Below are 17,500 nucleotides of genomic sequence, written 5' to 3'. Positions count from 1 at the left end.
AGAAAAACAATGAACAAGTTGTTGAATCAAGCAAAAGTGTCAGATTTAGTTTGCTTTTGTAGTCGATGGGATGATGACCGTAGTTACTCTTAATGGACTGATTTCAAGTTCCATATACCCCGTAATCTAGTAAGGCTTATTATACCCGAGGTATATTATTATTATTATTATTATTATTATTATTATTATTATTATTATTATTATTATTATTATTATTATTATTATTAATTAATAATAATAATAACTGAAATTACAAGTTACTTATGCCTTGAAAGGCAAAATAAATAGATAAATAAATAAATAAAACTAAAAATAAAAAAAATTACAAGGAACAAGCTAGATATGCGGTAAAAAGCAAAAATAAATAAATATATAAATGAAATAAAATAAAATAGAAACAAATAACAAAGTACAAACTAGATATGCTCTAAAAAGGAAGAAATGAGTAAATAAATTAATAAAATAAAATAAGATAAAAAACTAACAACGTAAAAGTTAGTTATGCTCTAAAAAGCAAATAAAAAAAATAACAAAGTACAAGTTAATTATACTTTATAAAGCAAAAAAAACAATGATAGAAAATTGAATAGATAAGTAAAATTAAAAAAAAAAGTCGTGTTGTTCGTTTTCATGTATATGCATGTATGTATGTATGTATGTATGTATGTATGTATGTATGTATGTACATAAGTTTGTACTACGTGTGTACTACGTATGTTTCGAGTAGAAGGAGGGTGATGGTTTGAAACAGAGGACAAAGAGATGAAACATTCAAAGAGATGACCAATTTAACCCGACCGTAGGCAAGAGGCATTACGGCCTCACCTCTTGATCCAATTTCCGAGCGTCATACTACAACGGACTTCCCAGGTATTATTAAGCTGGCCTGCGATTGAAACTTCACAGTAGCTCAAAGCGAATAATTAAGAACTTATAATCACCGCGTGCACCGTAATTACAAATAACTATAATTGCCTCAGCTGATGGGCGCACCTCGCTCGGTTATCACAACATATCTCTCTCTTTCGTTAACAGAGGCGTTTCTAAAAAGGGAAGTCACCGGTAGGAAAGTAATCAAGAAGACTGATTTTCTTATGTTTTTTTATATTTTAAGTGCGGTTTCTTATGCTTTTTAAGTTTCTTTAGTGCGATTTTTTATACGTTTTAAGTTTTTTAAGCGCGATTTTTATACTTTTTAAGTTTTCTTAAGTGTGATTTTTTATTCTATTTAATTTTTAAGTGAGATTTTGTATGCTTTTTTCATTTTTTGTGCGGTTTTTTATGCTTTTTAAATTTTAAGCGCGTTTATTTATGTTCTTTTAATTTTTTTAACTGCGATTTTTAATGCTTTTTAATTTTTAGTGCGATTTTTAAAGTTTTTTTAAATTTTTTAAGTGCGATTTTTTATGCCTTTTAATTAATTTTTCTAAGTGCGACGATTTTTAGGCTTTTTGATTTTTTTGTGTGATTTCATTATGCTTTAAATTTTTTCTGGTGGGATTTTTTATTTATTTATTCTTTTTTTTTTTGCTTGCAGTCTTTCCGCTTACCTGTCTGCTTGCTTGTTGTAAAGTTTCAGTGAACTACATGGAAAAGACCAACGTGATAGTCATGAAGGGTGATTCTTTTTTTTATTTTGTTTATTTTTTAAATGGGATTTTCTTATATATCTTTGTGCTTGCAGTCTTTTCACGTGTCTGTCTGCTTGCTTGGTGCAAAGATTCATTGAACTACATTAAAACGGTCAACGTGGAAATTTATTTTGTTTCCTTTCGCCTTTTTGAGCATAACTAATTTGTATTTTCAGTTGATAGGGTAATGAATGCACAGTACCTAATAATCCTATACACTACTCAAATGAGCCACACATTATTATTATTATTATTATGATTATTATTTATTATGATTATTATTATTATTATTATTATTATTATTTTATTATAAATTAGTTGATGACACCTATTAATACGGAACAAGACCACCAAAGGGGCCAGTGACTTTAAATTCAAGCTTCCAAAGAATATTTTGTTGTTCATTAGAAAAATAATTCTAAATAAAAACAAACATAACTCCTGAAACTTTCTATAACCAGATAAGAGAGAGAGAGAGAGAGAGAGAGAGAGAGAGAGAGAGAGAGAGAGAGAGAGAGAGAGAGAGAGAGAAAAGCAGATGAGATAGTTCTAAATCAAGTTAGCATGGCTCAGAAAACCGTTTTTTTTTTTTTTTACCAATTAGGAGAGAGAGACAGAGAGAGAGACAGAGAAAGCAGATAAGTTCTAAGTCAAGTCAGTATGGCCCAGAAAACAATTTTCTTACAATTAAAAGATATATATATATATATATATATATATATATATATATATATATATATATATATATATATATATATATACATCTATATATATATATATATATATATATATATATATATATATATATATATATATATATGTATGTATATATATATATATATATATATATATATATATATATATATATATATATATATATATAGAGAGAGAGAGAGAGAGAGAGAGAGAGAGAGAGAGAGAGAGTAGATAATTGTTCAATGAAATCAACGGGGCTCAGTATCGCAAGACGTCGAAGTGAAGCCACTTAAACAAAAGCAGCAGCACCAAACGAGTCAAAAACAGATCATCAGAGATGCAGCCAACTACGATCTCTTTATGCCTAGACAAATGCGCTGTGGAGCCGGCAATAAACAAACGGAGCCACGCAGCCGAGACAGGACAAGAGCCGGAGAAAGCTATAAAATGAAAAAAAAAAAAAAAAAAACAAAAAAAAAAAAAAAAAAAAGTCAGCCGAATTGCCTCCTCGCGCTGAAAACAAATAGTTAGGAACGGGAGAAGGTTATTTACAATTTCGCTAACAAGCTTTCCCGAGTTGCCAGATGCGGATATCTTAGAGGTTTATTGTCTTTCGTCTTTCATTCTTACGGGCATGGACTCACTGCCATTTATTCGTGGTAAAGGGAATGTATTACGCATTATTCAAAGGGAAATCGAAGCCCCCTAGACATTATTCAAGCCAGATTTGTAATTCACTCCATTAGACGCATTCTGTCGAAGGCTCCTTTGGGGAAACGAACCTACTAACCAGACAGCAGCCATCCAGCTACTCAGGGTCTTGCCAAGGTGCTCATGGAACGATAGAAAGAGAGAGAGAGAAAGAGAGGAAGAGAGAGAGATGGCAGCCCAGGGCGTCGAATATGTATATATGTTTCTGGCAAATATGGTCGGTTAGGTGATCGACGCAGATTCGTATTCGGACGGCGACGCGGCCGACATGATATGCGAGTCTCGGAAGACATCAGCTCCTTAACCACTGGCCTCTGTTTGTTCGCCCTCAGAGGCCGAGTGGCCATTGATGCCTGGGAGAGCATTATCCCTCGAATTATGTTTTTGGCTGCCGAGAGATATAATTGCCCCTGGAAAACGAGAGAGAGAGAGAGAGAGAGAGAGACAGGGATAGAGAGAGAGAGACAGAGAGAGAGACAGGCTCTCCAAAAGGAGATGAAGACAGCCCCAATGCTCTTACAGAGAGAGCCTAAAAAAGGAACTGAAGACACCTTTCATACTCAGAGAGAGAGAGAGAGAGAGACAGAGACAGAGACAGAGAGAGAGAGAGAGAGAGAGAGAGAGAGGCTTTCAAAAAGCAGATGAAGACAACCCCAATGCTCTTAGAGAGAGAGAGAGGGAGAGAGGCTTTCCAAAAGAAGATGAGAGAGAGAGAGAGGCTTTCAAAAAAGGACACGAGAGAGAGAGAGAGAGAGAGAGAGAGAGAGAGAGAGAGAGAGAGAGAGAGAGAGTCTTTCAAAAAGGAGATAAAGACAGTCCCCATGCTGTTTTACAGAGAGAGAGAGAGAGAGAGAGAGAGAGAGAGAGAGAATTTCTCAATAAGAAGCTGATTATAGCCTTTATGTTCATTCTCTGAGAGAGAGAGAGAGAGAGAGAGAGAGAGAGAGAGAGAGAGAGAGAGGGAGGGAGTACGAGAGAGAGTCTAAAAAAGGAACTGAAGACACCTTTCATACTTACATAGAAAGAGAGAGAGAGAGAGAGAGAGAATTTCTTAGGAGGAATTACTCAGCCACCTCAGCCACTTTACAACAGAGCCTGAAATTCGGCAACCCATGTTGAATATCTCCAGTGCTCTTAAGGTCATGTTTTGCTAATTAATGACGTAGTGAATATGCAAAGGAATTTAGCAATAGTCATGTTAGGGTTGAAGGAAGAGTTAGAAAAGGTGGATATTCACATACTCTTTAATGACAAGGACGTTATATATGCTGCCTTCTCAATATTATTAAATTTTTGCATATGTTGATTATGTTTCGAAATTTATAGGCTTATATACTATCAGTACTTGTGGGTATGCCGTTCTTATTGATAGAGGCATTTACAAATACAGACACATATACATCCATACATACATACATCCATACATATATATATATATATATATATATATATATAAATATATATATAATTAAATGTTTCATAAATTTATTTCTCGAAAACTGTACTATCTTCGTTTGAAGACCAATAACCAAGTTACTTGTAAACAATGGAAACTACATGAACCCTAAAAACAACCTTGTGGTACGCCAGACAGAATGGATATGAATATACTAAAGTCTTCAGCAAAACTCATTTGCCATTAATTCAAAAAGGTGAAATGGCATCAAATACTGCGACTCAAACAATAAATGAAGGACTCAAGTCAGCCCTAAAATAAACTAAGAAGTTTGAACCGCATGTTGTTAATCTGATTTTGGATGTATTTATAAAGATCAAAATGAGAGTAGCAAGCACTCTAGTATTTCCTGCTAGACTTACAACATTCAGGAAGCAACGTAGGTAATCACATTAGGAATATCAAATTTCTCCCAATTCTGAAGGACTATAAAAGAAAGGAAACTGGTCAGCAATTATTGAAATGACTTCACAACATCATTAAGAAAGCGCAGTGCGAAACGAATAACGGACAGTCAAGAAAAGATTCAGTGAAAGGTTTTTTTTTTTTTTTTTTTTTTTTTTTTAACGACCAAATGTCCAGATCTCTCGCGAATGCTAAGGTGAAATCTGAATCTGCATCCTGCTTCTTGCCTGGGCTGTCTTGCAATACGAGAGCACAAAGAGGGAATTGTTGTCATTCAGATGTTTCGTATATCAGATGATGACTGATTCACATCTGAAGCACACCTTAAACGACGAAAATTAAAGTATGTACGGTGTATTTTATCAGAGATGATTTTTCTGTACTGTTAACATGCAATATTTCTTTTACCTTTAAATTTTTTCGTAAGTATGCATGATATAATATTTATATTTAAAAATATCCATAAATATACACACGCGTATATATATATATATATATATATATTATATATATATGTGTGTGTGTGTGTGTGTGTGTGTGTGTGTGTGTGTGTGTGCGTGCGTGTGTGTGTAGTGCGTACTTCTGTTACCATTGATAAAGGTAACCAATTCCTCTCTACCTCTTAACTAACATTCTGCCTTGGTGAAATCCAACTTTCCATTTAATCACTCTTTAAATTTTTTTACTATCATTTCTATCATAATTCATTTACATACCAACTAGACTAAAAAATAAAAGTCTTCCTAATACAAAAAACAAAACCAATATTAGCTGATCATGTAGGTTTTGGGTCATGTACCTTTTCAAGAAATAAATTAATGGAGATCTGTAAAAAGTTTTATACCCAGTGGCGCATGTGCTACCTGACATTTTTGGGGAATGTGGGTCTGCAGTTTTTTTATTTATTTAATGGGGGGTATTTTTTCCTGTTTCTCAACAACTTAATGGATTGTACTCATAAGCGGTTGAATTATTCAGTACTTAACCTTCCTGAGATGAATCATAGGTTTTACATTCCTCTCCGTTTGGTAATATCCAGTCATTATGTTGCTGCATCTTTAAGGTCTAATGACTCTAAAAAGTGAATATTGTCTTTTTAGAATTAAATATTCTCAAAGCACTTATGAACAGTCAAGTTACTGTTGAATTAAGAGTTTTAATCCTAACTGTGAAATGTTCTCGAAGTACTTATAAAAACATGATTTTCCCTTGATTTTTGGGTTTTTAATTCTAACTGAACAGTATACTATAGTGTCCTTCCAGAATGGAATATTCTCAGAGTTCTTAGGAATACTTGTTTTTCTCCTTATTTTAGATTTTTAATCCTAACTCTGAGCAATGTACAGTGACGTTCCAGAATTAAATGCTCTCAGAGTACTTATGAATACTTGTTTTTCTATTGATTTCATATTTTCAATCTTAACTCTGAACAGTGTAGTGACCTTTCAGAATGAAATGTTCTCAAAGTACTCATGAATACTCGTCTTTCTCTTGATTTTAGATTTTTAATCATAAATAAATCTAATCAGTGTACAGTGTCCTTCGAGAATGAAATGCTCTCAAAGTATTCACGGAAATGTGCTTTAATATTAATTTTAAATCGTTAAATCTTATCGTCAGTCATGACTAAAGTTCTGGAGGACGAGGTAGCTTCGTTCTCCTTCGTTACACACACACACACACACACACATACACACACCTAAAAAGACGTTCTTTCGTTCTTTCACAGGCCATAAAAGAAGGTCCCCTTTTGCAGAAGGAAAGACTTCACACTTCTCGAAGCTCCTGCTCCCTCCCTCCATATCCAGCGTAAAGAAACGAGGTAATCGCCGTTGCATCGCCTTGAGTCCAGAGCCTGATCTTTTTACCGATAACCTGATTGGACCGTTTGCCCTGTAAGGTTCAGCGAAGACTTCGGCGAGTCGATCCGAGCGCTCCGTAATTCCTTAACACGGAAAAATGTCCGGTTTCACGACGCCATTAGCATGGTGGCTGTTCCTCTGCGGAAGGCTTTTCAATTTCCACTGCGCATGATTTTTCTCCTGGCTCGACAACTGAATGAATAATAAATAATTCCATTATGATAAGGTTGTCATGTAGTTGTCAGATGGTCTTAACCGAAGGGAAAGAAAGAAGGAGGAGAAGACAAAAATAATAAGGGTTTTATCAGGAGCGCCAGTTTCATTATTAACCCAGTCGAACTTTACGGAGTCTTCGTCTCAGTTCGTACGAACGAAGGGATTGTTTTGTTTGACATGATGGCCCCGAACGTTAGCGGGTAGATTAATGTATCCTGCGGGTAGCTCGACCACAAATTATGTTGCAGTCGATTTCTCTGGACCTTCCGAAGCGAAATGAATGCTTGTGGGTCTGCTCTCAGTCGTTTCTCGCTTCGCAGCCATCAGCATTTTTGTTGTTGGGAGCATGAAGGCTTTTGGGAACCTGTCATCGGTTGGTTTCAGGGATCCTTGCTCTCTCTCTCTCTCTCTCTCTTTCTTTATAAGAGCATGAAAGCTGTCTTCACCTCCTACTTTCTGAGACTCTCTCTCTCTCTCTCTCTCTCTCTCTGTCTCAGATTGAAAGGTGTCTCAAGCCCCTACTTTTTGAGACTCTCTCTCTCTCTCTCTCTCTCTCTCAAAGCATGAGAGCTGTTTTCAGCTCCTACTTTCTGAGACTCTCTCTCTCTCTCTCTCTCTCTCTCTCACACACACATAAGGCACTGCGCGAGAGCGGTGGGGGCCAAGGTGCGTCCTTTGTTTTTCTGTTCCTTTTTCCACCCAGCAGCCTCAAGAGGAGAGAAGAAGCAGAAGAAGGGTGACGTCTAAATGACGTTGCCTTGTAGGGAGTCGTCACCCGCCCTTAGGAACTCCCGTCGTCATCAGGAAGTCAGCCATTTACGTCAGGGCTCCCTTGGAGGTCTGACGCGGAGCCTGCCTTCTATGCGAGGTGAAATAACCAGCTTCATTACGCTGCCAGAAAAAATAAAGATAGTAAAAAGACTAAAGGAGAAAAAAGAAAAAAAAGAAAGAGAGAGCAGTAGTTAGTAGCGGTACCTCCGCTCTTTAGAAAATGGAGTCATAATTCATATTAGGAGTCAGGATGGAGAGTTCGTAGTAGTAGTAATGTTTCTCTCCGAGACTCGTTGTAATGTTTCTCTCCAAGACTTTAAGGTTTCGGAGATATTTCGGTTACTCCAATCCTACAATATTGAGAGTATTATTCTGCTGTGTGATCATGTTCTTGTTGTCTCTTGTCATACGTTTGCTCTCATTACATTTCATCAAGTCGATCGCCCCTGCGGTGGGCTTGTTCCACATAAATAGGGTTCATCTAAACAATGTAATAATAAATAATATTATTGAGACTTTTCTGTTTTAGCCTTTTTAGAAATTTTTTTTTAGCATTCTTGATCTAAATCACCTAATATTCACATTGGAAAATTAATTGTATACGATTTTTTTTTTTAACTGTTATTATTTTTATTACTTTTACTCTTATTCCCAATATTTTTCGCTGTCGTTTCCATTATTATGAATACTATTTTCCCACTACTTTAGCAACTGTCTGGATATAGCCGATTACCATTTTTATTATTTTATCTCGTGTATCTGCATAGATTGTGTATTATGTTGTCTCTATGTTCTATATTCCATGTATATGGTCCTGAGCTGAAATAATAATAAGAATAATAATAATAATAATCTATAATAATAATAATAATAATAATTATTATTATTTTATTTTATTTTATTATTCTTATTATTATTTGACATTTAACTCTGGACATAAATAAAAGCCTTGAACAATCACCTTAAGTGTAAATAGGTCTGCCCACTTTTTGTTGTGGTACAGAAATGCACTTTCTACCTTCCCCCCTTTCTTTCCTCCTCCTCCCCCTCCTCCTGCCCACTCCTCCTCCTCCTCCTCCTCCTCCTCCTCCTCCTCCTCCACCTCCTCCCCCTCCCTCCTCTCCCCTGCTCACTTCCCTGCTCATCCTCCTCCTCCTCCTCCTCCTCCCCCTCCTCCTCCCCTATCTCCTCCCCCACCCCCCTCATCCCCCCTCCTCCCCCTCCCCTCCATCCTACTCCTCCCTCCTCCTCCTTCCCTGGTAGCGTCCCACAATTCAATACTCGGAACACAGCACCTTCTCGAAAACGTCCTCAGAAGTCTGTCAGTCAACCAGGCTGTTACTGAGGTTATTGGTTGTGGTCTCATCTCCTTCTGTTGCGGGACAATCAACTGACACTTGATGCAGTTTCAGCGCCTCGGCAATTGTATCTCTCTCTCTCTCTTTCTCTCTCTCTCTCTCTCTCTATCTATTTCTCTCTCTCTCTCTCTCTCTCTCTCTCTCTCTCTCTCTCTCTCTCTCTCTCTCTCTCTTTATGAGCAGGAAAGCTGTCTTCAGCTCCCTCTTTTTGAGACCCTCTCTCTCTCTCTCTCTCTCTCTCTCTCTCTCTCTCTCTCCTCTCTCTCAAAGACTCCTAGCACCGTGAAGACGATTTATGTTTGCTAATGAAAATTCCTTTAGCTGAATGATACGAAACGACCAATTTGGAGGCAATCGAGACCAATTTAGAAGTCAGTGGTTCCTCCGAATAGTATGCGCGTGAGACAATTGGATTCTGAGCTTATGCGGTTTCTTACCGGATGGTATTGAACTCGGAATAGGCATTGTCAACTATTCTTCAGCCCAAATTGATCAGCTGCGCTGGAAGGAAATGAACTATATTCCCAGTTATCAAGAGACAGTGTTTGGAATATATTTTCAATTGACCTTGGATCATCAAAATGCAAAATTCATGATTCTGTAAGCACTGGAAGTAAGTGAATAGAATCTTCATTTAATATGGTGATTAGTTACATAAATCGAACAGGATGTTTTGATATGAAAATGGTCTATAATATTTTATATAAATTTAACACGATGTTATAATAGGGAAATTATCTATAATTGGTTACATAAATCTAACAGGATGTTATAATAGGGAAATGGTCTATAATTGGTTACATAAATTTAGCAGGATGTTTTAATGAGGAAATGGTCTATAATTGGTTACATAAATATATCAGGATGTTATAATAGGGGAATGGTCTATAATTGGTTACATAAATTTAGCATGATGTTTAATAAGGAAATGGTCTATAATTGGTTACATAAATTTAACAGCATGTTTTAATAGTGATATTGTCTATCTGTAATGATCATTTTGACTTTTATTCTTTGATAATAAGGAAAGATATTATACAAATAGATCAGGACGTATCTTGCCAGTTACATACGTGTCATAGAGGGAAACAGAAAAAGTTTAGACGAATCTTTAAGACTTTTTGTCGTGTACGAATAGAGCATTTGGGTATTGATTCAGCGTTATACGATACAAAATATATTTGTGGGATATAAAAAAAAGAGTTAATTACCTATTTCTATTTAAGTGAAGGGTATGAATGGTCCAGCCGAATTTGGTGAACATACATTTCTTATCCTTTTAGATTTTTGTTGCCAACTAGAATTATTCTGCAGGTTCATTGGTTTAAAGTTTTCTTTTCCATTCTATGAGATACCAGTGAAGAGGTGCTTCGTTTATAAATGGTTTTTTATTGGCTGTAAACGAAGACCGAGAAGAAATATTAACAACTGTGTTTTTAACGGTAAATACTTTCTTGGTTGATTGTTTAATTCAGTGATAATGACATGGTATTTACAAAAGGCTGTTTTTACTGTTGTCTATTTTTTTATTAATTTGTTAACTTTTCTGTTTTTCTACTAACTTATCTCCTCTTTCTGTATTTCCCTTTATCTTCTGTGACTTCTTTCAAGAGAACACCTTAATATTCTTTTTGAAGCTTGAATTCCTAGTCAGTGGCCCCTTTAGTGGGCTTGTTCTATATGAAAAGGAGGTCATCTTCTGAATAATGATAATGATATGACCTGAGCTGAATCCTCTTGAATGTTGTTATATCAACGAAAGAAGAGGAAAAACAATTATATTTACAGTAATGTGTCTCAGTCAGGACAGGCTGCCATCCTAATATAAATCTCGTATGAAGTTTTCGTCATCAATTTACTGAGAATTGTTATGTTTCTTTAATACGCGTAGAGTTCTCACCCACCGTATAGAATCATTCGCAATAATGACATATAAGAATTGGTATTAGAGCTTTGAAGAGTTTGCAGATATTAGAAGTTCTGCTGCTGGAAGTAAAATGATTGTGACTCGACAGTTTCCCACCGAGACTGGTACGAAACGAACGCACTTTTGAGAGAAGTCCCTCTCTAAGCCTGCACTCCAAGCCCAAAACGAAAGCAAGCACGCAGGCAGGCAGGCAGGTCCTGCGCGATGATTTAAAAGCACATCCCCACGCAGGCATTGCTCGTGGGTGATTATCCGGGGGAGGGGAAATTTACAAGCATTTTAGAAGCACTAACTCTCCCTCGTTTCCTGGGATTAAGCTTTGATTAAGTGACGGCGTTGGGCGGCGGTGCCGTGCCTGGGCCCAATCAATCATCTTTGAGGTACGACACATCCAATTGGAGGTGCAAAAGGATTTCCTTCCTCCGAGCCGTTTGACAGTAATGGGGTGCTCTCTCTCTCTCTCTCTCTCTCTCCCTCTCTCTCTCTGTCCAGCGCAACGACGAGCTATTTAAGCAAGTGATCAGTTACCGTAATGACTGGATCGTAGATCATAGTTATACGTTCGGGAGAGGGAATTGTTTCAGACGCGACAGGGGTAGCGAGGAGTTATTTTGGCGGTCTCGGGGCCAAGGGAAGGAGGGCGATAAAAAGAAAGAGGAAGTGAGATACTTCTCGCTATTCCTCGTGATGACTCGTAATTTGAATAGTTTCCCGAAAGGAAGTCACGTTGAACATAGACACCAAAGTGGCGCTGTTCATGGGAAGGTCAGCGGACGAAATAAACGTCATTTCGCTCTTAAATCCCATTACTGAACTAAAACTCTCTCTCTCTCTCTCTCTCTCTCTCTCTCTCTCTCTCAATCATAAGGACCAATTTGCGGCTTAGCGATGATTTTGCATTCCGTTTCATGCGAGATGCAACAGTGAATGAACTAAAGGGCTCCATTTCCTTTCATTTTTCGTCAAAGTACTTTTATCACTCTACTCTATGCCATCATCATCATTATCACTATGTGGGAAGAATATTCGTTTTTACAAACACTCTTATTCTTGTCATTTTTTCTCCTCTTTCCCATCGGGCAGTGATTCCTTCCTGGCTTTTTCTCTTGACCAAACGTGAGTGACGATCAGTCAAACACTTCGACAAATCATTCGTAATATTATTATCATTATTATTATTATTATTATTATTATTATTATTATTATTATTATTATTATTATTATTATTCCTCTCGTAAGCCATTATACTCCGGATCCTTCAAATACGGATCATAATGGACAAATAGCGATTCCTTTACGAACTCATCACTTGTACTTTGCAATGCCACTGGCATACTTTAGTTCCATGTTCGAACAACAAATATCATATTCCATATAAATTTTGGAAAAGTATTTCATAATGATAAGGTTACTTTTATGGTGCTAAAACTGAATAAAGCAATACGTTTGTGAAAATCCGCAAAAAAAAAATCTTATTTTTAACACTTCATAAGTTCATTAAAATGCGGTACTTTGAGACTCCTAACTGTTTCAAATTTAGGGTGATTTTGGAACACTATTTTTGGCTAATACTTAATTTTTTTTTTTTTACGTATTTTACATTTAGGTTACACGTGCTGCTCTGCACTGTATAAAACATTCAATTTTAATCGGAAATAAATTATAAATGTTTTTTTTTTAATAATGTTCCGTTTCGTTACATAAATATTTCTGTATAATATGCCTGAAATTTAAGCTTTAAAAAATGTCGTGTACTTAGATGGGCTATTCAGCTGCTAGATACAATAATTATTCTTCTCAAATAGACGAAGTATAACGGTAAGTCTTAAGGAGGTTACTGATAACGTCAGTGAATGGGTCTCAACACCCAAAATACAGCTTTCATAGGGAGAGGCAGTGAAAGGCTGTCAACTGTGTGGAATGACGCTTAGTAAGCTATATTTCATTTCCACGCCATGCAACGAAAACAAGAGACAAGGGTGCAGAATGAATACTTCGGTGACAGTTACCTTGTTATCATATTAACACCCCAGTACCTCATAGTACCCTCCTAATCCCTCAAAGTACCCTCTGAATACCTTCCAAATTCCTCAAACTATCCTCTAAGTACCCTCCAAATCCCTCAAAGTACCCTCATATACTCTCCAAATCGTCAAAGTACCTTCTAGTGCCCTCCAAATCCTCAAAGTACCCTCGCAGTACCCTCCAAATTCCTCAAAGTTCCGTCTAAGTATCTTTCCAATCCCTCAAAGTACCCTCCAAGTACCCTCCAAATTCCTCAACTATCCTCTAAGTACCCTCCAAATTCCTCAAACTACCCTCTAAGTACCCTCCAAATTCCTCAAACTACCCTCTAAGTACCCTCCAAACCGTTCAAAGTACTCTCCAAGGACCCTCCAAATCCTCATAGTACCCTCACAGTACCCTCCAAGTACCTCAAAGTACCCTCCGGACTCCTCAAAATCACCCTCACAGTACCCTCCAAATACCTCAAAGTACCCCCCGGACCCTTAAAATACCCTCACAGTACCCTCCAAATCCTCAAAGTACCCTCACACTACCCTCCAAATACCTCAAAGTAACCCCCGGACCCCTCAAAATACCCTCACACCCTACCCCGAAATCAAACCCTCCAAATCTCAAAACGTACCCTCCATTTTCATTTAACTACCTAACCCTCCAAATACATCAAAGTACCCTCCGGAACCCTCAAAATACCCTCACAGTACCCTCAAAATCCTTCAAAGTACCCTCTAGGTACCCTCCAAGTCCCTCACCCTGCATTGGTCGGAGGCCCTTCAGAAACACACAGGGACCAGCCACGTCCCCTGCGGAACCCTCCTCGCGTCTCCTGTATCTCTCTTAACAGGTCTTGTTCACTCCTCTAATAAGAGCCCGGCCCTAACGAGTATGCACAAGAGCCCTGAAATCCTGCTGGTGATGAGAGAGAGAGAGAGAGAGAGAGAGAGAGAGAGAGAGAGCCCAGCCCCAGCGACTCATAACCCGGCCTTAATTCGCTTATTAACACCTGAGCAATGAGATTCGTTATCCATATTTTACGACACCTGGAGCTGCCGTTGAATTATAGGCATTAACGCTGGCATTGACGGACTCGTTAATCATCGAGTGCGTCCTCGTAAAACATCTCGTTTCGCCTTCCCCCTGGTTATCGTGGCTTCTTCTTCTTCTCCTCCTTCTTCTCCTCCCCCTTCTTCTTCTTCTACACTTCTTGCTTTACTATTAGCGTAAAACTCTTATTTGGGGTTCATCAGATTCATTCCGATTCTCGGAAGAATGAACTATAAAGTGCTCTCTCTCTCTCTCTCTCTCTCTCTCTCTCTCTCTCTCTCTCTCGTTCTCTCTCCTCTCCATCTCACGCACGCGCACACAAACGCGTAATATATATATATATATATATATATATATATATATATATATATATATATATATATATATATATAATCCTTGGAAAATCAATTAGGTCTCATTCCATCGTACTCAGGTCAATCATATTTCTTATGGAATAAATTCTAAGATTAGGTAGTAGACCAAATCAAACTTTTACTACAACGATTAAAGATGACAACCTACAGTACAATGCTCTACTGGAATTAATCTGTAAATAACCGTTATTCTTGATATACATAGTATACAGATGCATGGGAACAGAAGTTGTGGCTGGGGGGATGGCGTAGCTAGGGTTTTTTTTTTGGGGGGGGCAGTTTCTTCAGCTATGTGATTGTCATGATTTTTCCTTGGCGTTCAACAAAGTGGGAGATAAAAAAAAACTAAAAATGGGCGGTTATTGTTGTAATGGTAAATACAAGAAACAAAGTATTTGTTATTATTATTATTATTATTATTATTATTATTATTATTATTATTATTATTATTCAGTAGACAGATGAACCCTATTCACATGGAACAAGCCCACTATAGGACTCATTGACTTGAAATTCAAACTACCAAAGAATATTACGCTGTTCATTAGGAAGAAGCAAGAGGAATTAAAGGGAAATACAGAAAGAAGAGATACAACTTGTTGAAAAAGAAAATCATAAACTAATAAATAGATAAATGGATAAAAAAAATGCATTAAAATGCAAGAAGAATAGTATCAGGTTCTCCTCCATTCCAAACTTTAATTATTCAAAACAGACCTCCTCTTCCTCCTCCTCCTCCTCCTCCTCCTCCCCCTCCTGCTCCTCATCCTTGAGGGGTAGGAGGAGGAGGAGGTGGTCCTTATGGTTATTATGATCCCCTCTGTAAGAAGGACCTCTCGGGGACCCGAAGGTCGGAATTCCTCTGAGCTCGGATGCTGCTCGCCGACCTTCAGGAGTTGTAGGGATGGCAGCTTCATCCCCAGGCGCGACGTATGACAGTAATGAACGAGACGAGAAACGTCTTTTTCTAATGTTATCTTTTTCGTGTCATAAAACGCCAGAGATGAGGTGGAGGAGGAGGTGGAGGAGGTTGAGGAGGAGGAAGAGGTTGAGGAGGTTTTTGTGAGGGTTTGTGAGGAGGCGGCGAGAGAGCCCAAAGGGAACGGCTCCGACAATCGCCCCTCGCAGTTTTATGTTGACTTGCTTGAAAGGGAGACGGGTCAGAGGGAAAAAAAGATTCGGGAAAGATAGACGTTTGTACTGCCACTTTACCCCCGAGGGACGAGAAGGTGCGGGAAAGACGGACGGAGAGAGAGAGAGAGAGAGAGAGAGAGAGAACAGCAACACACCCCTCCACATGATGAATCTGTGTACATACCTTTAGAATGCACAGCTGTTACTATTGAAAAGGAACGGAGATTAAGCTCACAGGCTTGAAAGCAGGCAGATTCATTCTTGAATATCAGGCTCCCATTACTTTTATTTTCATTATTACTAATTATATCCAGAAGATGAACCCTATTCATATGGAAGAAGTCCTTAAACCATTTTCCTACAGGTTGGTATGAGAAACGTGTGCGTTGAGCTTTTAAACATCACTGAACGAAAATGAGCCATATCCATAGCTTTAAAAGGTGATGGTTGATATTTGGATGTCTGTAAAAGACATTAAAACCACCGAATAAAGCTGCATTTTTTTCTTTCTTTTTTGGGGGGAAACTAGTTTCTTTAAAATATGATTACGATTTGGCAAAGGTTATATGTCAAGCATCGCAGTTTGTATTAACTTTGATCTTTTAGTAGACGAGACATTCCGTATTACAAGCATGAGCTGGTCTGGTTCATTCAGTGACAATAATCGGCTACTATTTATCTGAACAATGACTTAAACTAATGCAAGCTAAACGCCAACGCATATTACTTTCATGCAGGCCTTAATATCGACAATAAAATGACATTATAATTAACCATGCATATTTTCGTATAATAAGTTATTTTGTGAGCGCTGAATGGACTGCGTACGATTGGTACTTACACACACGATACTGATTCTGAAGTAGAACTTCACGTAAAACTAGAATTATTAATATAAACCCGTGCTAATGCTCCAGTAAGGGAAGTTCTTATTTCGTGATTAAGAAAAATCAATTCTAACCGCTTCAGCATTAAGAGATGAAAACTTATCGTTCTGGAATGATCAGTTGAAAAAGATTTAATCCTTTGTAGGTTGTTCTTTGCCCTGTCAGTTCTTGCAAGAATTATCGGACTGCCAAGTGTGAACAGGAAAATGTCAGTCGTAGTGGCGAGTTTAAGATTACTCTTTGCTGTTTGTTTGTTTCTCTGTGTGAGTTGAATTTGGGTTCAGTGACGATTAAATCTCGGGTATTTATTCTGAGACGACTACTTTAGTAGTAAAAAAAACGAAAAAAAACTAACTTTAAAGACTAGAAATGTTCGTAGACAACGAATAAACATGAGTATTTATTCTAAGACACCTGCCTAATAATAATAATAATAATAATAATAATAATAATAATAATAATAATAATAATAATAATAATAATAATAATAATAATAAAATAATAATAATATTCAGAATCATTTGCAGACAATGAATAAACTCGAGTATTTATTCCAAGACACCTGCCTAAACAGTAAAAAAATTGAAAATAGAAATAAAAACTAACCTTAACGATTAGAAATGTTCGTAGACGATGAATAAACCGGAGTATTTTTTCTATGACACCTGCCTAAAAAAAGTAAAAAAAAAATTTAAAAAAAAACTAACGTTAACGATTAGAATTATTCGTAGACGATGAATAAACTCGAGTATTTAATCTAAGACTCCTGCCCGAAAAGTAAAAAAGAAATAAACAAATAAATAAATAATCTTACTTAAAGGATCAGAAAAAAGTAAAGAATTGCAGTAGCTTTGACGAGAAGAAAAAAAATATTTTATTTGAAGATAAACAAGAGAACCAATAGCAAAACTAGGGAAGGATAGTATCTGGTGCTTTGGAAACAGTTGTTGCAGGTGTTTGTAGACAATGTCAAAACTGCCCAAAAACTAAAGAATAAAACTCA

At 37.1% G+C, this 17,500-nt stretch overlaps 1 protein-coding gene across 1 annotated transcript in view; it reads left to right on the top strand.

Moving 5' to 3' along the window:
• The window catches only part of LOC135225368 (proline-, glutamic acid- and leucine-rich protein 1-like), a 36,072-nt gene that overhangs the window by 4,920 nt on the left and 13,652 nt on the right, over positions 1-17,500 (top strand). Inside the window, exons 2-5 of the mRNA XM_064264700.1 lie at positions 6,629-6,794; positions 8,752-9,094; positions 13,413-13,528; positions 15,478-15,635. Coding sequence (XP_064120770.1) covers positions 6,629-6,794; positions 8,752-9,094; positions 13,413-13,528; positions 15,478-15,635 — 783 coding nt within the window. The remainder of the gene's footprint in view (positions 1-6,628; positions 6,795-8,751; positions 9,095-13,412; positions 13,529-15,477; positions 15,636-17,500) is intronic.

The sequence above is a fragment of the Macrobrachium nipponense genome, chromosome 13 (assembly GCF_015104395.2).
Source record: "Macrobrachium nipponense isolate FS-2020 chromosome 13, ASM1510439v2, whole genome shotgun sequence".
Classification (NCBI taxonomy): Eukaryota; Metazoa; Arthropoda; class Malacostraca; order Decapoda; family Palaemonidae; genus Macrobrachium; species Macrobrachium nipponense.
The sequence above is the reverse complement of the archived record's forward strand: the minus strand, read 5'-3'. Positions and strand labels throughout refer to the sequence as shown.